Source organism: Prionailurus viverrinus, chromosome D1, assembly GCF_022837055.1.
Source record: "Prionailurus viverrinus isolate Anna chromosome D1, UM_Priviv_1.0, whole genome shotgun sequence".
NCBI classification, from domain to species: domain Eukaryota; kingdom Metazoa; phylum Chordata; class Mammalia; order Carnivora; family Felidae; genus Prionailurus; species Prionailurus viverrinus.
The window spans coordinates 63,697,438-63,719,062 of NC_062570.1; the positions used below are offsets into that span (position 1 = coordinate 63,697,438).

A 21,625-nucleotide genomic window follows, 5' to 3' on the forward strand; every position below is an offset into this window, starting at 1 on the left:
TAAGGGCAACAGGACAGCGCACGGTGCTGCTGTAGATGGGGAGGGAAATATTTCAGCTTGAGTAAACCACATATGCAAAATCACAGCGAGTGAGGGTGGGGTTTTCAACGCAACATTTATTTAATTCCCAATTGCCGTAACTGAGCTAGGGCCTGGAAATACAAAGTTAAGTAGGACGAGGTTCTAGCCTCTAGGCACCAACAGTCTTGGGAAGGGAGGCAAACAGGTAAACAAGCATTTTCAGTACTATGTTGGAGTTAAAATACTAGAGGTAGACACAGTATGCGGTGCAAGGGAGGAAGGGAACGAACATCTACTGCCTACTTCTTTGTGTCAGGCACTCTATCAACTTTATTCCATTTAATTATTTCCTGATTATTGTGAGAGACAGATATTGATATCCCCACTTAACAGATTAGAGAAAAGATTCAGGGAGATGAACTTACTTGCCCAAAGCTCTCTCGTAGTCTACATCAGAACCAAAAATCAAACAGATTTGGTTTGAAAAAAGCTAAAATTTTTCTAACTAATTTCAACTAACTTCAGAGAGCCAAAAGGTTCACAGGAGGAGGTGACTTCTGAGCTGAGTCTTTAAAAGAATCCTGGAAGCCAATCAGGCAAAGGGAGTCAGAGTTCATGTTAAGGGTGCAGAATAGCTTGAGCAAAAGTGAAAGTGGTGGTGGGGGAGGGCAGGGAGAGCAAGGAGGGTAAACACTTTGTTATTCAAGAACAAATAGCAAGGAAAGGATAGGGTTTGTGAATCATAGCAAAAAGCCCAAATTTGATCAGTAATCTTTGAAGGGTTTTAAGTAAATGACCTGATGAGATTTGCATTTTACTCTGGGAAAATGGGTTTGTGGAATGGATGGGCAGGAAGTAAGGACACTTTTTGCAAGGGTCTCTGAACAATTCACAGGGGAGAGAATATGGCTCTAAGCTAATGTAATAGCAGTGGAGATGGAGAGAAGTAGATGAGTTCTAGATATAGTTAGGAAATATAACTGGCAGGACTTGCGTCTTGCTAAAGCTATATTTAAGAGGTAAAGTCAGTAGGAGTTATTGATTGACAGTAGTAATGGGGAGGAGGAGGTGAAGGAAATGGGAGTCTAGGATAACACTTAGATTTCTGGCTTGGTTGGAAGAAGCATAGTATCATTTACCAAGAAAGAACACAAGAGAACAGTCTGGAATTGGGAAAGGAGGGAGATGAAGTATTCAGTATTATACAACTTGCATTTGAGGTATCAATTACTGTTGGATATAAAGTCTTATTTTGTGAGATTGTGATAGCTGTGGATACCAGGTGGTTAATTTGTTCCAGGGAACATTGAGAAGAGCAAAAGACTAAAGATGAAGCAATGAAGTATACCAACATTTAGTGAGGAAGGAGAGAATGAAAGACGAAGTGGGAACAGTCAGAAAAGAAGTTAAGTCCTGAAGTCTAAAGAAGGAGAAGTGGACAGCTCTGACGGAGAGCCCATAAAGCAAAGACTGGGAAGTGAGCACTGGATGAAGCAGCAGGACAACCATTGTTTGTAATTGCCAGGGAAGTAAAGAGTGTAAAAGTGAGAGCAGAGGTCTCATTGCAGTGAACTGAGAGAACATAAAGTGAAAGCGTACACAGAGAGCACAGACAACAGTTTGAAAAAGCTTGGTTGAAAAGAGAAAAGAAAAATAGGAGGGGGTTTGGGTGGGGTAGGTTATAACAGTACTGGTTATAACATCTGTAACACTACTGGTAATAGCATCTGTAAGAGGAACATGAGGCAGGAGTAGGGAGACCTGAGTGTGATGGAGCAGAGTAAGGTTGGGAGACACGTCAAGCTCAGAGCATTTCAGGGTTAGGAAGATAAGCTGTCCGCAGCAGTCAGTGGTTGATGGTTCAGCAGGGCTTCCAACAGTGCAGAATAAGGGACCGAGCCACCAGCTGGGGGGCAGGGAACAGGTCAAGGGTTGATTAATGTCTTCAGCAGAGCTGGGAAGTTGGGTGTTCCCCAGCCTGTCACAGGATCCCAGCCAGGGCCAGAGCAGAAACCCTGACCCTGCACCTCTTCATTCAGACAGGACTCATGGCAGCCATGGGTTACCTAGGGAAAAGGTGGGCATCACATTGGCCTGCTTGTACCAGTACTAACAGACTAAGCTCCCTTACCTTGTATTCACATTTCAGAACTCCATCATAACTGCCCTCAAGTTCATCTTTGTACTCCCCGTATTCATTAAAATGTCCACACCCTTCCCTTCCATACTTACATCAAAGAGTCCCGCCCCACGCTGCTTATAGAGCCTTGGGTTGAGAAAGCCAAGAGGGGGGCGGCCACTGAGGATTCTATGTTCATTTATCAGGGATAGTAGCCCACCAAATACTGGAGTAGAGGCCTGCAAAAGTGAGGGTGGGAGTAGAGGTTAGGGGTTCAGAGGGATTGGATTTGGGGGAGGAATGTCTGAAAGGATCAGAGGTCTCTGCAGAGTCAGGGATTCTGGGAGCAAGGTCTTTGTAGAGGGTGAGGATGGTTCCTGAGTGGGGGTTTGGAGCCAGGCTGATTCTTACCGAGGTGCCAGACACCCATGGAATGGGCACGCTGTTGCTGACCACCCAGTAGCCATCGGAGAGTGCGGCCACATCTGGGTAGGCACGGCCACTGGCATTGAAGTAACTAGATGGTGGTACATGAGGACTGGAACTCAGGAACTGGGCTACAGCTTCCTCCTGAAAGGTGTTGTTGAGTGAGTATTGTCTGCTGAATTGAGGATCCCTCCCACCCATCCATCCACACAAATACACATACACACCTGGTATGAAGGCTGCGGGAACACATTGCTGAAGCCACCCCCACTGATGTAGTCAACGATCTCATTTGTGACTCTGAATGGGTTCTGGAAGGATGTGCCTCCCACTGTGGTGACATAGGGGCTGAGAGCAGAAGACAACACTCAGTTTGTCGGGGTGCCCAGGGGACCTCCAAAATATGTGGAGATGGGTAAGTATGGGCTGGGTCTTGCTAGAGGCACTGGACTCTGGGGGGAAGCATGTACATGGGGGAAGACTAAGAGGTTTTGCGCCCTCGGGGCATGGCCTGAGGTGACGGTGCACACTTCTCTACAGCACATTCACCAAATCTTCTACTAAAATGCTTGGGAACTGAGGAAGAGGAATACTGGGAGCTGCGTTTTACTCAGGAGCCGAGGGACCTAGACCTATAGGAAGAAGAGGGGAGTGCAGTAACCAGACCTGGTTAAACTGAGGGCTGAGCTACAGGAGCACCTGGTGGGGTCAAGGCAAAGATTCCAGATTATGAGGTCATAGATGGAAGATTGGTGGTCACAAGTAAGTGATGAGCTGGAGTGCTTACCTAGAGGCAGGGAAGCTGGGACGGAACTGGTGTCTTCCAGAGACAGACCAACACCCAGCCCCACTGTCACCTAGAGAAAGACCAAGTTTAGCACTCAGATTAATTGGTCAGAGCTTGATATGTGTGTTCAGATGTCAGAGAAGAAATTAAAGAGTTATTACTGCAAGAGGTCAAAGTTTAGAGGTCAGATCAGTGGTCCCTGTTGAGTTCAGATTATAAGTCAGAGATCACAAGAGTTCCTGTGGGGTCAAAGTTTAGAGTAGGAGGTCACCTGATGCAAAGAGCAGGGTGAGACCCCGAGCAGCAGCCTTCATGAACTCGGTGTTGACCCGCTGAATGTAGGCGCTGCTGAGGGAGTCTTCATCATCTCCATAGCTCACTGTGTGCACATGTGGCAGGGCTGACTCATTACTGAGCACCAGGAGCCACTGCAGGAAGGGCTCCTGTGACTCATGCCGGCCTGGATTTGGGAGGTGGGGGAAACCACAAGGGCAATCATTTAGGAGGTTGTCAGGATCTCTCTCTCTCTCATGGGATTCCCTTGAGGGAGTAGTGATCAACACTCCCCACCACCCACCTCCCCACCAACCAGTCCCCTTGGCAGTACCAGGGCTACTGTAGACCCAAGTGGAGATGTTGGCGCCGGCACTCATCAGGTACTCCACATCTAGACTGGCCTCGATCCCAGCCCGGCCCCGGCCCTGTTGTCCAACCACACGGGCTACTGACGCTTGGTGTGCAAAGTTCCCACCAAAGAGGCGCATGAACTCAGCCAGGTCTGAGTCATGGAAATACTGCTCCAGAAACTACAAAGGGAATCAGAGCAGATATCATTGGTCAGAGGATGCAGCCTCAAAGTCAGGGCAGGGGACACTGCTCCAGGTCACAGGATAGTGGGTGAGAACCCAGGGGTGGAGTCAGGGAGCAAGCCCCACACTGGGGAGGCACCTTGGATAGGGTGTGAGGCCCCTGGAGCTCTCTGCACAGCTCACCTGGGCACAGGCTTGGCTGTTGTTGGTTGTGCCAGAGCCCACGTCTTGTGCTGTCAAGTTGTATCGCTGACGGATCACGGATGGGGTCACGCCCAAGTGCAGGCCAACAGTCCCTGACACCTGTGGCTCAGGGCGTTGCCTCAGGGATGATGTGGGGGGAAAGCGGTGCAGCCCCCCCACTGTGGGGAGGGGTCAGCCTTGAGGAGGAGATCTTTTAGACTCCAACCCCCACTTTACCACTGACCCCACCCCACACCCGCCATGGCATCTAAACTTTTCTAGCCCCTGGCTCTATGTGCTTCAACCCCCACCAGCCCCACTTGGTGTTACCAAAGTCCACATGAGGGGCCAAGGCCTTCGGGAGCTGGTATGGACGTGGGGACCTTATAACATGGATCTCTCCAGGTCCCCCCACATAGCGATGAAACTCAGCCCCAGAGAGCAGCAGTTCTGCCTGTCTGGAGGTCAGAGATCAGAAAACAGATGTCAGAAAGCATGGACAAGAGCAGAGGAGGCTGCCTGAACATCACTGTTCGTTGTTGTCTCCCCATGTGTTAGCTCTTGCCCACAAGTACCTGCCCCCCCCTCACCCTAGGTCTCAGTTCTCTCCCATTGGGGTGACATGTCTCCCTGATGGGATGATTGGTACCCTCCATGGGGCAATCATTCCCTCTCACCGGACACTCAGCCAGCAAGTCAGAAAGTCCCGTGTGGTCACTGAATGGCAGTTCTGGGCTCCAGCGGCCAAAAGCCATTTTTGGACTGTGCGGAAGGTCAATGGTGATGGCCGGACCAGTTCAGCCACATCCTCTAGGGTCAGGTATTTTCCTGCATAGATTCAGTAGAGGATCTTGCCTTCATTCATTGCTTTTCCAAGTTGCCTTTTTGGACCTCAACCAGGAGACATTGGGACTTCCCAGGAAAACTGGAACAGGGTCTTGAGGGATGGGTGAGAACTTTCTAGCAAAAAGGCAGGTTGTGCAAGCTATATTTGGGGGCCAGGGGAAGAAAAGACTAGGGAGACTTGGAATGCTATGGCCAGAAATATGGATTTACCCTAAAGGTCACAAGTTTGCAATTGCTGCATCAGAGCATGTATTGCCATGATCATAACCAACATGTAAGGTTAAGAAGTTAAAATTTTTCATTTTAAGTTTATTTACAGTAAAAGTTTTCAAAACTTTCAGAACCAATTATAAGATGACACCTAATTTAGTTCCAGTCTTCATACTTGTTTTTAAGCTTAACGTGATAGTGTGTCACTATTTTCCTGCACAGCACCAGGCACATAGCTCCGGGGTAAATCTGAGACTGCCCCCCGCCACACCACTCCCCACCCCTTCATGCAGGGGAGGGACACTATCCAGCATGACCACTGGAGCAAAACACTGTTTTAGAGCAGAGTAGGGAGCATGGTGGGGAGTGGGATGGAGGGGAAGAGACTGCAGACCGCTCAGGGGGCTGGGCAACAGTCTGGGTGCAAGAAAAAAACAAATGTATTGGCAGTAACAGGCAATGGTAAAAAGTGGACGAGGCTCTTTCAGAGCTGAACTGACAGCCCTCGAGTCTGACTGGAGGAGGAAATGGGCATGTTGTGGGTAAGGTAGGTAAGGAATTTGAGTTGATGGGTACCGATCTGTACTGCATACTACTTCCCAATCTGTCTGGTAGCTGGTAAGTAGTAGAGTCAGAATCTGAATCCAGATCTGATCACACAGACTGTGCTCTTAATTTTCAGGTTTCTAGCCTGACACACGTGGAAAGTTTTTGGGGAGAGAATTTGAGTGAGTTTTGGACAGTTTATTTCCAGTTCGCTTTTTTAAATTCAGAAACTCTTCAACGAGAGCCACTGCTATTCAACTGCCCTATATCACCACCTCCCCAAGCACCCAGAGCACGACCCTGACATTACGTGCACCATCCCACGCTCAGCCCAGCCCTGGGTCCCTCCATTGCATCCCACATCCCAGCCCCAGTCCCAGTAGGCACCGTAACGAGGAGAGCCGGGATCCGACACAGCCTGCACCAGCTCGGATAATCTTTCCACGTTCTGCTGTCTCAGGGCAAAAGTGAGACTCAGCTCTTCCTCAGAGTCTACACGGCCCAGGGACACCCAGCCTGGGGGCAACCTGCAGGGTCAGGAGTCATGAACATGGTCTTTGTTAATGTGGGGATGGAAGGTTCAGGATTAGAGGCTGAGACCTGGGGTAGGATCCCAGAGGCAGATATGGCTCACAAGAGGTGAATGATCAAGGACTGAGCCTGGCAACTAGGGATAAGACTTTGCAGTGGATACCAGGAGCTGGTAAGAGGTTGAGGGAGGCTGGGACGAAGACAGTGGGTGCAAAACAGGGCATAGGGAAGGAGAAGGTCTGTGCTAAGTCAACTTACGCCAGCTGCTGGTCAGGCTCCGGGCTGTAACTGCATTTGCCAGTGACGAAGAGGGCAAGGAGCCCTAGGAAGCTGCAGAGACAGCAGGCGGGTTTTAGCCGGAGCTGGACTGTCACTGCATTCCCACCCTCCAACACGTACTCCCTCCAACATGATCCCCTCCTCCCAGGGCCCCCTAATTCTCACCAGGCTTGGAGTCTCATTCTGCCTTTCTGGAGGTCTGCTGTCATGTGACAGATCACATGAGCTCTAATATTCCGCCACCCGGCATCTGCCTAGAAACTGGTGACTGTGCTGGCTCCTCCCTCAAATGGGTGGTCCTGAATGCTGGAGAATGGGTGGGGCTGCCACCAGGATCCTTCCTCCGTGGCTCAAGGAGCACTGGGTAAGTCCAGGGCTCCCTACTGCTGCCAGAGTCCAGCCAGCACTCACCGTGGGGTTATAGGGCAGTGCTGAAGAGAGGGGCTCTGGGGCACACAGACCCACCAGACATGGGTTCCTGCTTAGCTATATGGTATCAGGAAAAACACTCAACTTCCTGGAGCCTAGGCTTCATTTAGAATATGAAAGCTATTGTATGAAAAGTCCTCTGTCTCATAGGGTTGCAGTGAAAATTCACAGCGATAAAGCAGACACACTGCTCACCAGAGCCTGATGAGGAAAAGGTTCAACAAGCTTGGGCTCTTATTACATGTGGACCCTCAAGCCTAGAGTTGATCATCCCCAAGATCTCTCCCCATTCGCCAATACCTCTCTAGGTCACTGCTACATCTCCCTGGCCTCCGGCCCTTGTTAGAGGGAAAGGCCAAGTGCAGAGATGTGATAGTCAGCCTCAGGCTAGGCCCGGGCTCCCAGTGCCATCCCCACCCCAGATGCCCCTGCACCCAATACCCCTCCGTGCCTCCTGAGGTGTCCACAATGTATAGGGTGCCTTGCAATCACCCCCCCCCCCATCCTGACAGCTCCCACAGAGTACAGCCGGACACTGGATACAAACTGCAGTTTATTAAGGCTCCAGAGTGAGAATTGGCACTTGGTTCTGGGCAGGGGCAGGGGTGTCAGTGGAACCCAAAGGAGCTGGGCCTGAACAGGTTGGAGGGACCTCCCCCCATCCTCCCTACCCCCCAATAAATAAAGTCTCAGCTCCACCTCAAGGTGCTGGCACAGGGCAGGAAGCCCTCACTGAGGAGAACCCAGGGCTGCTGCCTCCTTCATAATTCTCCCCACACTGGACCTGGCCCTGGGTCAGTGCCAAACAGGGCCTCTGTGGCACTGGTGCTCTGATGGGGCCAGGGTGAGATGTGGGACCTGCTGCCACTGGAGGAGTTTAGGATGGGGAGCTGGCCTCCCCCGTGGCCAATCATGGTCCGAGGCTGCCCAGGGCAGGCTCAGATGGGGCCTGCATTGGGGACACTGTGCGCATCCCAGGTCGGGGCCCAGCCTGGGCCACAGCTAGATGTGCAGCTCCGTGTCATCAGGTGGCTCCAGGCCAGACTCTTGGCTGAGTGCTGAGGCTGAGGGGCCCTGGGCCACCCCAAATGGTGAGACAACGGGTGAGCGAGCAGCCAGAGGAGACAGTGAGGGAGAGAAGCTGGGGGACATGGCAGCTGAGGATAGGGAACCTTCGTGGCTGATGGGGGAGCGGTGAGAAGCTGGTGGGAAGATGGCCCGGGTTGCAGCCGTGCTGGCTGGCTTAGGGGGCACAGACTTGGCTCCTGGGTGGGCCACAGCAGTGATGAGGGGTGGTGGGTCAATACGGGGAGCCGGGGGACATGGCCGAGCTTCATCCTTGAGCCGGGCAATCTCTGTGAAGACACTGGCCAGCGGCTGGAACTGAGGGCACCAGCTCAGCAGGTAGTCCCAGTTATAGCTGCCACGGAGCTCCTCCTCACCAGCCACAATGGCCGTCAGTGCACCTGCCACACATGGCTTGCCATCTGCTGGGAAGCCATAGTCCCCAGTGGGTGCAGGGCTCAGGCCACAGCCCCCCAGGAAGGCTGTGGCAGTGGCTGGTGGGCCCTCTTCTCGGTACAGAGTGGCTCCTGCACCTGGCAGCAGCAACCCTGCCTTGCGGCCCTTATACCAGGTATCAGGGGCAGGTGGCTCACAGGATGTGTCACTCAGCCCGTCTGCATCCTGCTGGATGCCTGAGTCGGGGCCACGGGCAGCCAAGGAAGAAGCCACACTGGCCACACGTGGGAATTCATTGATCATGCGGATCTCGTCATCCTCTGCAGCCTCTGCTGAGCCTCTACCACTTGAGTGTGAAGGGTCCAGGGAGCCACCACGGGGGTAGGGTCCTCCAGCTCCTGGCCCACCATAACTGGGGAGAGTCTGGTGATAGAGGTGCTCTGAGGGCGGTGGGCTGGGCGGCTCTCGGCCTAGCTTCTGCAGAGAGCCAGTGGCCAGGGGCGCTGCCTGTGACATTGGACCGGGTGCTGCCTCAGCCTTGCGGCTACGGGCCCGCACCAGCCCTAGGACCAGTGCTGCTAGAGCAAGCACCACCACAACTCCCAGAGAGGCCGCCACAGCCCCCACCAACAGCAGGTTGAGGTCAGGTGCCAGGCCCAGGGCAGTATGGGTGATATCCACAGTCACAGGCACTGTGGCACTCCGGGAACCAGGCAGAGGCCCCCGTGCCACCACCTCCAGCCTCAGCTCCCGTGGTGCCTCACGTCGTGTCCGGCCTCCACTCCCAGAAGTGCCTGTCCCGCTGCCTGGTGCCCGACTGTCCACTCGAAGGTAGAGAGCACCTGTAGTCTGGTTGATACCAAAATAGGGGGAAGAGGTGGCAAGGGAATAGAGCACCAGGCCATCAGCACCTCCATCCTCATCTGTGGCCTGCACATGACCCAAGCTGTAGCCACGCCGGGCACCTTCTGGCACCTGGAAGTGGAAAGCTGGAGCCAGGAATACCGGGTCATACTCATCCTCCCCTGTCACCAGCACCGACACAGTGACCGAGGCTGAGAGATTCCCGGCGTCGGCAGCACCCACCAGCAGCTGGAAGCTTCCCGTATGCTCATAGTCGAAGGCCACTCGTGCCCTCAACTCTCCTGTTGAGCTGTTCAGTGCAAATGCTTCACGGCCCTCAGGCCCTGGCCCGGCCTCCAACAGGCTGTAGCGGAGCCTTCCGAAAGCCCCAGCATCCCCATCAATCGCATGCAGAGTGGTCACAAGAGTGCCTGGAGGCTGGTTCTCTGCCAGGCTGGTGCTGAGCAAGCTCAAAGGGAAGACTGGGCCATGGTCATTCACATCCTGGACTTCGATAGTCACTGGTGCCAGAGCGAAGTGTGTCCCAGCAGGGTCGGCAGCCTGCACTACAAGCTGATGTCGAGACTGGGTCTCACAGTCCAAGGGTTGGGCGAGTCGCAAGGCACCTGAACTCTCATCCAGCTCAAAGAGCCCAGAAGGGTCACCTGAGCTGAGCGTGAAACGCACAAGGCCATGAGGACCCGGGTCAGCGTCAGAGGCCTCCACATGCAGCAATTCAACTCCAATGGGTGTGTCCTCAGGAACTGCCATGCGGTAGGATGCTTGAGTGAAGACAGGTGGGTTGTCATTGACATCCAACACAGTGACAGTGACAGGAACAGCTGAACTGCGAGGTGGCTGGCCCCGGTCAGCTGCAGCCACAGTTAAGTTGTACTGGGTTAGGCTTTCAAAGTCTAGAGACTCAAGCAACACCAGGCAGCCCAATGCCCGGGGACCTAGTCCACCACCTTCACCAGCCTCAGCCAGCCGGGGTTCCAGCTGGAAAACTCGGCCTCGGTTGCCACTGACGATGCTATAGTCCACGGTGGCATGGGCGCGGCTTCCATCGGCATCTGTAGCCTCCAAGGTGAGCAGGGTGGAACCAGGGGGCAGATCCTCAGTCACAGCCACACGGTAGTGTGGCAATGTGAAGCTAGGGGTGTAGTCATTCTGGTCCTGCAGCTGCACATGCACTGTGGCTCGTGCTGCCCGGCCTGGCATCCCATGATCTCGTGCTTCCAGCACCACATCTACCACTCCTGGCCCCTCATGGCCCAAGGCCATTGTTCCCACTGTTGTGAACAAGGTCCCTGAGATGAGAATGGAATGGAGAGAAATATGCATTCAGCAGAGACTGTAGGTGAGCAGAGGGGTGATCCTTTGGGGCCTAGGAAATGGCCTTGAAACTCAGACTCCAGGGAATAGCCTGCGCTGGGGGTTTATGAAATGGTTTCCAGGATTCAGGAAATGGCTTCTAGACATGCAGTCAAGACAGGGTTTAAAATAGAGACTAAGGAGGGGAAATTTTTCTCTCTGGGTCAGGGATCCAGGAGTTAAGAATTCGGGCAAGAAATTCTAGGAATGAGGTCAAAATATGGCCCATCACAGTCAAAGATAAGGGGTCAGATCCTGGGAAAGACGTACCATTGTTGGGGTCAACACTGAAGCCCTCAGCAGGGGAAGCCAGGTGGTAGGAAATGTGACCATTGGCACCTGAATCCTGGTCAGTGGCAGAGACGGAGAGAATGGCACTTCCTGGGGGTGTGTGTTCAAGCAGTGTCACCTGAGGGGTGAAGACAGTGTTTATGGCCAAGCTTCCCAGCTGCCCTACTGTCCACTCAGCCTATGTTCTAGAGCCTGATCCCATGAGCCCTGCTGGGCATCCATGCCAGCTTGAAGCCCATACTCAGTACTCAAACTTCCCACCTTCCTCCATTTCTGGGCACAGGATGAAGTACCTAGACACATTTCCTAGGACGTGGAAGACTGGTTTGAGACGGGACCCTCCCATCCTCAGGGGTCCATCCTCAGGTCAGTTCCAAGATCCAGCCCTCCCTCCCCCCACTCAGACACTTCTAGCTGTGTCACTTCCTTCCAACGTGAACAACACTGGGCCCAGGTGTGGGGACATCTGGGGACATCAATACCTGGTAGAGGCTCTGCGAGAAGGCAGGTGCATTGTCATTGACATCCTCCACAAACACTGTGAGGTTAGCATGGCCCTCATGAGGCCCGTCATGTGCCAGCAGTTGCAGGTGGTAGCGGTCACGTTGCTCAAAGTCCAGGGGGCCCGTGAGTGAGAGGCGGCCTCCATAGCGACCTATGCTGAAGGGATCCTGGGGTCCAGATGGGCTCAGCACATACCACAGCACGGGTCCTGAGTCCACATCATTCCCTGTTACCTGTGCAATCTCTGAGCCCAAGAGCGTATCTGTAATACATAGGACATGTGTGTCTGGCATGGTCCCAGACACCCCTGGAGCCCCAGGGTAGGGTACAGTGCCACCCTACCACCCTTTGTACCTCTCACTTTACCCAGCCCTCACCTTCTGACACTCGGAGCTCCCAGGGCTGGGGGATGGTGGGGCGATTATCATTGGTGTCAATGACCATCACCGTCAGGGTAGCTGAGCCCACCAGGGCTGGGCTTCCTCGGTCTGTGGCCATCAGTACCAGTCTGGACACAGAGAACAAACAAGAGTGGGGCCTGGGGATAAGGGAGAACCTTGGGCAGGGCTAAGAGGACACCCGACAGGCTAGAGTTCTGGGGGACTCAGGATGTGGCCTAGGAGTTGAGGGGGGGGACAGGGCAGGGCTTGAAACTGGATGGACACAGGATGGGGTGTCAGGAGTCTACAGAGCCAGCCTTTACCGTGTTTCAGCCCATATCTCACGGTCCAGGATGGCTGTGGTAGTAATAGTGCCCGTGGCTGGGTCTACATGGAACAATCCCCGTGCTGGCTGGGATGCGGCCAGACTATAAGAGATCTGTCCACTGGGGCCTTGGTCCAGGTCATCTGCCTCCACCTGGTGGGAGGAGGAGGCTGCTGGCACTGAGCTGGCCACAGACAAGTCCGGCCAGCCCTGCCCCCCATCTTCCCATCACACCCCACACCTGCAGCAAGGGTCCCTCCAAGGGCCTGGACTCAGGCAGGAAGGCCACATAGTGGGGCCGCAGGAAGCGGGGAGCGTTGTCATTGGTGTCTTGCAGGGTTAGGGTCAGCACAGAAAAGGCAAAGGCTCCCCCGCTCTCTGCTTGCAGGACCAGTCGCAGTCGTGGGCTTGCCTCGAAGTCCAGCCCCTCTGCTGAGCGAACTGTGATGGCTCCTGTGGGGGCGGCAGAAAGCATCACGGATAGCTCTTGCTTGCCCTGGAGCCTGCCTCACCGAGGCCCTTCCTCAAGGGTAGCCCCTCCACAACCAGAGCTTTCTCAGGCCCAGGAAGCTTCCCCAGGAGCCTGTTCCCTCACAGGCCCCTGCTCCTGCCCCTTACCTGTACTAGGCTGGATGGAGAAAGTCCCTCTCTCATTCCCACTGAGAATGCTGTAGGTGATTGGTCCATTTGAGCCCCCTGCATGGACAGCCTTGGGGGAGACAATGGGAGTCCCTGCAGAGATGATGGTATTGGTTGGACAGTGAGCACCAGACTAATGTCTCCACTAGGAGACATTTTTAGTAAGTAACCCCAGCTCATCCAGGGATACAAAGCTGGGAGACATTATTGGGGACCCACCTGGGGGTGCATTCTCACGGAGCATGGCTTCACTACTAGCCCGAGGGAAGCGGGGTCCACGCTCAGACTCCCCCTGCAGCCCAACAATGACCACACCAGTGGCAGAGCGAGCTGGACGGCCAAGGTCGGTGGCCACGATGAAGAGGACACGATCCCGGGGACCCAGGGCTACAGGGGAGCGGGCCACACGTATTTCACCGGTGTAAGAGTCCACAGTGGTGCCAGGCGGTGGTGTGCCTGCCAGCCGGTATAGGATGGAGGCATTAGCACCAGCGTCACGGTCTTCAGCTCGCAGAGTGGCCAGAGGCAGGGTTGGGGTGCTGAGGCTGGGGCCTGGGCGGGGCAGACGCAGCCTTAGGGGACTGGTGGGGAAGGTGGGTGCGTGGTCATTGACATCACGGACTGTGATGGTGACAGGTACCGTGGTGCTCAGGGGCCCAGCTGCTGCACCATCCACTGCACTCACAGAAAAGGCATAGCTGGGACACTGTTCTCTGTCTAGAACTGTGGCTGTGCGCAATTCCCCAGAGCTGGGCTCCAGCAGAAAGGCTCCTGCTGCACCTGTACCCAGGTAGTAGGTCACACGGCCATTGGCCCCAGCATCAGGGTCATGAGCCTGTAGCTGCAGCAACAGGGTCCCTGCAGGTGCATCCTCAGGCACCTCCACAGAGTAGGCAGGCACAGGGAAGGCTGGAGCATGATCATTGGCATCCAGCACGGTCACTGTCACAAGTAGAGTGGCACTGAGAGCTGGCTGGCCTCCATCCCGGGCCTCTATCTGCAGCTGGAATGCTGGCTCCACCTCTCGGTCTAGTGGCCTCATGGTGCCAAATTCCCCAGAAGCTAGGTCTAGGATGAAGGCTCCTGATGGGTCCCCATCTGCAGAGAAGTACATGTGCATATAAACGTGTGAGTCCATGGGAATGGGGGTGATTTACAGGCAACAGCAAATAGGACAGAGTGGTGGGGAGAGAAACTGGGAGAAAGGCAGAGAAAAGAACCAAAGAAGATAAAGGAAGATATGCTAAAGCAACCCTTCTCAGAGTGTGTTTGGAGACTCCTTCCAGGGAATATATAAGATCAAACTAGTTTCATATCAATACTAAGACATTATATGCCTTTTAAATTCTTAGTATTTCACAAGTGTACAGTGGAATCCAAATACTACATGACATGTGATGACATCACTTGGATAGTTAATGGAATGTGTGTTTATGATTCTTACATCTTCTAGAGTATAGGCAAAAAGTTTAGAACATAAACATGTTTTCAGAGACTCAATTCGGTTTGTGCTGGCTTACCTTTAGTTACACCTGCTATAATCTTCGCAATCTCATTGCTGTCCAGCAAATTATTTGAACCTCTAATACTTCTTTGTACTTATGCAGAAATATGGCAAGCAGTACTTCACTGGCTTGTTTTACAGTAACATTTTAAAATTTTTCTCAAAAAAAAAAATAAAAAACAAAAAATGGGGTGCCTGGGTGGCTCAGTCAGGTAAGCATCTGATTCTTGATTTTGGCTCAGGTCATAATCTCACAGTGAGTTTGAGCCCCGCATCAGCTTCTGTGCTCACAGTGCAGAGTCTGCTTGGGATTCTGTCTCTCCTTCTCTCTCTGCCCCTCCCCTGTGCGTGTGCTCTCCCTCTCTCTCAAAATAAATAAACTTTAAAAAAATAATAAAAAATGGTTCTTAGCTTTAATGTCTAGTATAATAAGTATTTATGTAATGTGTTTATTATAAATATGTATTTATGTATGTATTCATATATATAATAATGTATCACATTATTATATCAATAAATATTGATATCACACAAACAAAAATGCTTAGAATTCTCAAAAACTAAGAATATTAAGAGTTACTGAAAGGAAAAATTTTGAGAACAAGTGCTCTACAGAGACAAGAAAAAAAAAGAAACAGGAAAATAAAGACAGAGACACAAAGGGAGATAAAGAACTGAAGAGGCATAGAAAGAGACACTCAGAAACACATATATACATGAATGAAAAAGTAGGAGACAAAGAGAAGGGAAAGGAAACCCAGACACACTGTGGCTGACATAAGCCAACAAGGAGTAGAACTGGGCAAGTGGGTGCTGGATGTGTGGGTGTGGGACAGTTCTCACCCAGGATGCGGTACTGCAGCTGCCCGTTGGCTCCCACATCTGGGTCAGAGGCCCGCAGCACAGTAAGGGTCTGGGGGTCCTGGCCCTCGGGCACCTCCAGGGAGAGGTGGGCACTCCCAAAGGTTGGGGCATGGTCATTCTCATCCTCCACGGCCACCCGCACTGTGACATGGGTCAAGAGTGGGGGCGAGCCCCTGTCTCGGGCATACACTGTGGGGAAGCAAAATCAATGAGATCTAGCCTGCTCTCATCCCATGGAGAGAAACCCATACCACATGGAGAAACCCATACCACACATCGTTCACACATGTTCACCAGGTGTATACATGAGCCAGAAAATGTCCATCTCTCCACACTCCGCAAGCACATGGGTGCCTACACATGTACATGTACACATAAATATACAAGTCAGAAGATGTTTTTTTCCTTCTAATCTCCCAAACTTAGTGCATGCAAGATGTATCTTGGATGGGTAGTAGTGTGACAGAAAAGGCACTAAGTGAGATATCAAAAACGTGGGTTCAAGTCCCAGTTCTACCACTTCCAAGCTGTGTTAGCTTGCACAAGTCACCTAACCTCTCTGGTACAATCAATAGGTTTCTCTCTTAAATGGCCACAGTATAATCTGAGGGAATCCTAAAGAGCACAGCTGTGACATTATGTACTTGAGACTTCGTGTGATAACGGGGACAGTCTAGTAGTCAGATGACCTCGCAATCTGCCCCAAGATGATCCAAAAATATAACAAGCTGTGCTGTAATAGGTGGAAGCTTCTAGAAGGTACTTTGGAGCATCCACCCATGTAACACTGGCTGTTTATAACACCTCAGGCTTTTGGGGTCCTGTCAGTGTGTACCTGTTAAGTTGATCTCCTCCTGTTCTTCCCGGTCCAGGGCCCGAAGAGTTGTGAGAACTCCAGTCTCTGGGTCCAGGGAGAAGCTTTCACCAGAGATGCCTCCGTAAGTCACTTGCCCATTGGCCCCTGAAGAAGGGCAGCAAGGAGGGGGGTCAGCGGGTAAATACACCTTTTCCTTCCAGATGTACCTCTCTCCACTCATCCCCTCAGGTCTTACCCAGGTCTGGGTCAGTCGCCCGCAGAGTGAGCAGAGAAGTGCCAGGAGGGCTGTTCTCACGCAAGAGGACGCTGTACTCTTGCTGCTGGAAAGCGGGTGCCTCGTCGTTGACGTCAGCAACACTGACAGTCAGGAGCTGCGTGGCTGAGCGCGGAGGGGAGCCGTGGTCGGAGGCCACCACCGTCAGTACGTGCTCAGCTCGCTGTTCGCGGTCCAGGGACCGCACCACCGACAGCGCTCCTAGGTGAGCGGGTAAGGCAGGTTGGAAGCAAACCTCAACATTTCCTCCAAATCAGCACCCTCCCTCGTCCCAATCTCTGCGCCCAACTCACCGGTGCTGGAATGTAGCCGGAAGTAGCCGTCCCCACCAGCTGCCAGGCGATAGGACACGCGTGCGGCCTCGCCCAGGTCCGGGTCCCGCGCTACCACGTGCAGCGCCGCGGGCCCGGGCGGCTGATCCTCGGGGATGCGCACACGTGAAGGGGAGGCGAACACCGGCGCGTTGTCATTCTCATCCGTGACAAAGACGCGCGCAGAAACGCGCGCTGCGCGGCGGCGGCTGGCGTTGGCGGGCCTGTCGGTGGCTTCCACGAGCAGCAGCAGGGCAGGTGTGGTCTCCCGGTCCAAGCCTCGCGGTGCGCTGAGCGCCCCGGTGCGCGCGTCCAAGCGCAGCGCAGGCACGGGCGGCTCCTGGCGCAGCAGACGGTAGCGAACATCGCTGTTAGGGCCCGGGCCGTCGGCGTCCGAGGCGCGGAAGGTGTACAGCGCCGCGCCAGGATCCGGGTTCTCCGGCAGCGCCAGCGCCAGCGGGTCGCGCGCAAAGGCTGGCGCATGCTCGTTCTCGTCCTGCACGCGCACCTGCACGCGCAGCAGCCGCGCGCCCGCGCCTCCCGGGCCCTCAGCGCGCACAGTGAGGGCGCGCCACGCCGGGCCTGCCTCAAAGTCCAGGGGCCGGGCCAAGTACAAGCGCCCTGAGGCCGCGTCCAGCGCGAAGGTGCCCTCCGGGTCGGCGCCGCCCACCAGAGTGTAGGTGAGTGCGCCCACCCCCGCCAGCTCTGGCGACGCCACGGAACCCAACAGGGATCCGGGCTGCATCCCCTCCGCTGCTGTCACCGTCAGCACGACGGGCACCGGAGCCGCTGGGTCTGGCTCTGATGGATCCGGTGGGGGCTCAGCCGAGCGAACTGATGGAAGCACCTATTGTGGACCGAGGAGGAAGGACAGAATCAAGGGGAGCCAAGTTAAAGGGGTCTGGGCTGGCCTGCTGGGTAGCTGGTAGGGCAGTAGGAGTAGACTGACTAGAGGGCACAAGGACTCCATGAAAGCGTGGCTCTTGGAGGGAGCTCATAGTGGTGGCCAAGGAGAAGTAAACAGATTTAAGGAAGAGCAGCCTTACTTGCACCAGCAGCTGGAGGCTGGAGCTCCTAGGGGGGCTGCCTTGGTCGTGAGCGCTCAAAGTCAGCACATAGTGCGGCCGCTCTGCTCGGATCAGGGGTGCAGCAGTGAGCAGCTCCCCCAAGTGAGGGTGCAGAGAGAAGAGCTCTGAGCCAGGACCTGGGGACAGGTATACGAAGGGTGAGGGCATGAGTCCCAGAGCTGGGGAGGTCATGCCATCACCCACCAACTCCCTTCTCTCCACGTCTCCCCCATCATACCAGTTAGTGTGTACAGGATGGTGCCATTCTCCCCCTCGTCTGGATCTTTGGCCTGCAGAGTCGTCACCAGTGTTCCTGGAGGCACTCGATCTGGTACCTGTGGGGACACACAGTTCACCTACAGCTGTGTCCTTCCTTGTGTTCTTGAGTCAAGTTTCCCTCACCTGAGACATCTCAGAGTCAAGTTCCCCTCACCTGAATGCAGGCAGAGCCCCTTTCCTGCTCTCACACCTGTTCCAAGAGCCAGTCTCTCTGATCTACACCTACAGCTCTGTGGGGAGATGACCCCCCACCCCATTGACTCTCACACTTCTTCAGGGCAGGGTCCTGCCACTTCACATACCTGTATAGGGAGGCCGCCGCCAGCAGCCCCTGAAGCCTGCAGGAAGGTAGGGCTGTTGTCGTTGAGGTCGAGCACTGCGATGTGCACGGTGCCTGTGGTACTACGGGGTGGGTTCCCCCCGTCCTGCACCTGCACCAGGAGCTGGTAGCTGCTCTGCCGCTCTCGGTCCAGGGTTTGGAGTGTGGTCATTTCTCCTGGGAGTGCAGGATAAGGGTCATGTATGGGCACAGCCTGAGGCCTGCAGCTGAGAAGCTGGGGGTTAGGGAGTGTGGGAGGGAATGCCAGGGTGAAAGTCCAGGCTGAGTCCTGGTCCTCTTGGCAGGGGTCTGGGAATTCTGTCTGGGTATTCACCAGTCTGAGGATGAGGCTATGAGATCTCAGAATTTGGGCCCCAGTGCTCACCAGTCTGGGGGTGGATGCGGAAGGCCTTGCTGTCTTCTGACAGCTGTCGCAGGCTGTAGGTCAGACGTCCGTTGGGTCCTGAGTCTCGGTCAGTGGCAAAGACCCGGCCCACGCTGGTCCCTGGGGGCTGGTTCTCAGCCACAGCCAGGAAGGTGGGCTCCTCAGACAAGCGGGGACTGTGGTCATTCTGGTTGAGGATGCTGACCCTCACGGTGGCTGTGCCTGTCTGCTGCCCCAACTCAGCTTTGGACCCAGACACTGCCATTACCTTCAGTGTGTACAACTCCTGGGCCTCACGGTCCAGTGCTGCTCGCACCCATAGCCAACCACTCTGTGGTTCCAGGCCAAAGGGGCTGCTTGGCCCATCTGCTGCAAGGTGGTAAGTGATGGGGCCCCCATCTGGTGCTTGAGCTTGCACTTGCAGGACCTGAGTTCCAGGGGTGGTGCCTGAGGGCAGGTCCACACGGTAGATGGGGCTGTCAAAATGAGGAGCCAGCCCACGGGTTGCCGAGTCTTGTACCACTACCCGTAGTCGGAAGTGGCTGGTGCGGGGTGGGGAGCCTCCATCCCGGGCCTCCAGCTCCAGCTCATGCGCTGGCCCCCCTGGAGGCCCCAGAGGTCTCATAAGCCGTACATGGCCTGTCGTGGGGTCCACAGTGAAGGCCCCACCACCCCCAGCTAGCAGGGTAAAGGTGACTCGACCGTTAACACCTGCATCAGGGTCCAGAGCCCGAAGTGTATAGATGGGAGTCCCTGGGGCAGTGCTTGGTGGCAGCAACACTGTGTCTTCAGGTGCAGGGAAGGCAGGGGAGTTGTCATTCACATCATCCAGCAGCACACGCACCCGAGCCATTGAAAAAGCTGGGGGCACTCCACTGCCTGCCCGCACCTCCAGCTCCAGCACCGGTCCCAGCAGCTCCCGGTCCAGAGGGCGAAGTGTTTGTAACAGCCCCGAGGCCCCATCTAAAGAGAAGAGTCCTCGGGGATCCCCACCTGATAAGGCAAGGGTCACAGACCCCAAGCGACCTGAGGAGAGGAGAGAGGAGTCAGGAAAGAGATGGGACGCATCTAACGAGTTGGGGCCCAGACTCTGATCCCAAGGAGGGAGAAGCACTGTCCACACCTGTGTCTTTCAAACTACTGGGACATTCATGTGCCTGGGGATGAAGCAGAGGGCCTGCACTGTGTCCAGGGAGGTGCTGGGGTTGTAACCTGAGTGTTACCTGTGCTGTGATACTCTAGGGTACTTTGAGATGGGTTATGGTGGTGTGTCTGGGTACAGCACCAAATGGGTATAATGATAAATGATACCTGGTGGGTTGCGTGCCTGGACTACACCGACACTGGTGCCTGGCGCCACATCCTCTGGCACGGAAAAGACATACTGTAGTTGCTCAAATACAGGTGGTACAGGGGTTCCAGGCACAATGCTGATGTTGACTCGGGCACTGGGCTCTGCCTGCAGGCCACCTCCATCCTGGGCCCCAATCTCCAGCTGCACCACAGCGTTGGCCCGTCTGGCCAAGGGCCAGGCTACTGTCAACAGCCCTGGGAGAAGGGATAGAAGCACTGACATATAAGGAAACAGAATAGAAGTAAAAAGGTTATGGGAGAGGGGGCAATACTTCATGTAAGCAGGTGGGGAGAGGGGTCCGGGGGCAAGGCCTGGGAATGGGAGGATCCTCACCTGAGTGCTCGTCCAAGGCAAAGAGTGGGGGATTATTGCCAGCCAGGATGTAGTAGGAGAGTCGCCCATGGGGCCCCTGATCAGGGTCATGGGCACGCACCCTCAGCACAGCTGTGCCTGGTGTACTCTGGGCACTCAGACTGGCAGCATACTCCCGTGGATAAAACTGAGGTGGGTTGTCATTCTCGTCTGACACAAACACCTTCACGTATACCATGGACTTGAGGCCTCCCTAGGGAGACATGCAGCGATAAGTCAGGTGGACCTTGTCTGGCTCTGGTGAATGCCCTATTCCAACACCCAGACTGCCCATGGTCTGCCCACTCACCCCATCCACAGCTGTCACTGTGAAGTCGAAGCTCGAGGGCCCCTGGTCTCGGTCTAGGATCCGGGTCGTGCACACATCACCACTCTGGGCATCAATGCGGAATGGGGGAGACCCTGAGGCCCCAAGTCCAGCACCCAAGGAATAGGAGAGGAGGCCAAATGGGCCACTGTCTGCATCTGTGGCTGTCACCTGGGGAGAGGCTGGGGTGAGTGATGTCCATCTTGTTGACCAGAAGAGCCAGAGTTAAGTGGCAATTAGAAGAAGCAGGCCCTGGGCCAGCTGGGAGCCAGGGTCTTTGGATGGTGGACACATACAGGGGACTAATAGGACATGGGCCAAAACCCAACTACATCTCAAACCTCACCACCTGGTTTAGGTTCCTGTGAGCCTCTGATCACAACATTTTTGTCAGCTGGTCAATACATAGCCTTGTTTTATGCATGTTTCTGTTTAAAGACACCTATGTAATATATATTGTTGATTCATTAACACTGAATTCATGGCCAATGGCACTATAAATCATATCTGAATGAAGCTTATCTAACATGCTAATTTTCTTCATAAGGCACATCACAGCCCTCCTGTGCTTAGGAACACCAGACAGCACTTCAGCACTACACTTGGGGACCATTTTAAACAGCAAAATCACCAAACAAAGAGGACAAAAATGCAAAAAATGTGGCACCAAATAGACCACAAAAAGGACCCTTGTTTACAGTATGAGCTGAAATATGAAGGCAGAGCATTGCTTGGAATGTGCACATCAGGCCACTTGAATTTTTCGTCA

General features: G+C 54.3%; 2 protein-coding genes across 3 annotated transcripts in view; both read right to left on the bottom strand.

Moving 5' to 3' along the window:
• Nucleotides 1-21,625, bottom strand: part of DCHS1 (dachsous cadherin-related 1) — a 43,891-nt gene that overhangs the window by 2,123 nt on the left and 20,143 nt on the right. The window contains exons 3-21 of one of the 2 annotated variants that reach the window (XR_007156185.1): nucleotides 20,839-21,027; nucleotides 20,511-20,742; nucleotides 20,135-20,371; nucleotides 18,824-19,849; nucleotides 18,422-18,615; nucleotides 18,079-18,175; nucleotides 17,820-17,977; nucleotides 16,756-17,620; nucleotides 16,424-16,663; nucleotides 16,207-16,332; nucleotides 15,351-15,560; nucleotides 13,223-14,101; nucleotides 12,983-13,096; nucleotides 12,606-12,817; nucleotides 12,363-12,517; nucleotides 12,037-12,167; nucleotides 11,638-11,921; nucleotides 11,135-11,273; nucleotides 7,730-10,800 (exon numbers count right to left, since the gene is read on the bottom strand). Coding sequence is in view for 1 of the 2 variants with exons in the window: in XM_047877365.1 (XP_047733321.1) it covers nucleotides 8,189-10,800; nucleotides 11,135-11,273; nucleotides 11,638-11,921; nucleotides 12,037-12,167; nucleotides 12,363-12,517; nucleotides 12,606-12,817; nucleotides 12,983-13,096; nucleotides 13,223-14,101; nucleotides 15,351-15,560; nucleotides 16,207-16,332; nucleotides 16,424-16,663; nucleotides 16,756-17,620; nucleotides 17,820-17,977; nucleotides 18,079-18,175; nucleotides 18,422-18,615; nucleotides 18,824-19,849; nucleotides 20,135-20,371; nucleotides 20,511-20,742; nucleotides 20,839-21,027 (8,100 nt within the window). In the remaining variant the exon portion in view is untranslated. Of the gene's footprint in view, nucleotides 1-7,726; nucleotides 10,801-11,134; nucleotides 11,274-11,637; nucleotides 11,922-12,036; nucleotides 12,168-12,362; nucleotides 12,518-12,605; nucleotides 12,818-12,982; nucleotides 13,097-13,222; nucleotides 14,102-15,350; nucleotides 15,561-16,206; nucleotides 16,333-16,423; nucleotides 16,664-16,755; nucleotides 17,621-17,819; nucleotides 17,978-18,078; nucleotides 18,176-18,421; nucleotides 18,616-18,823; nucleotides 19,850-20,134; nucleotides 20,372-20,510; nucleotides 20,743-20,838; nucleotides 21,028-21,625 lie in introns of those variants that run through there. The other variant, XM_047877365.1, reaches the window with a different exon arrangement.
• Nucleotides 97-6,991, bottom strand: TPP1 (tripeptidyl peptidase 1). Its single transcript, XM_047877366.1, has 13 exons — nucleotides 6,923-6,991; nucleotides 6,737-6,808; nucleotides 6,335-6,474; nucleotides 5,023-5,173; nucleotides 4,676-4,803; nucleotides 4,346-4,524; nucleotides 3,961-4,159; nucleotides 3,625-3,813; nucleotides 3,354-3,423; nucleotides 2,794-2,914; nucleotides 2,552-2,710; nucleotides 2,254-2,379; nucleotides 97-2,087 (listed from the first exon to the last, which is right to left on the bottom strand). The coding sequence occupies exons 1-13, from the start codon at nucleotides 6,964-6,966 to the stop codon at nucleotides 1,947-1,949; spliced, it is 1,719 nt and encodes a 572-aa protein (XP_047733322.1). The 5' UTR covers nucleotides 6,967-6,991; the 3' UTR covers nucleotides 97-1,946.

Bases quoted from the DNA above. Each gene is read 5' to 3' on its own strand.
- TPP1 (XM_047877366.1), bottom strand. From the start codon at position 6,966: ATGACAGCAGACCTCCAGAAAGGCAGAATGAGACTCCAAGCCTG. The intron at 5,174-6,334 runs GTGCCTACTGGG...GAATCTATGCAG, and splicing joins TCCCGGCTCTCCTCGTTACG to GAAAATACCTGACCCTAGAG. The intron at 4,525-4,675 runs GTAACACCAAGT...CCCTCCCCACAG, and splicing joins GGCCCCTCATGTGGACTTTG to TGGGGGGGCTGCACCGCTTT.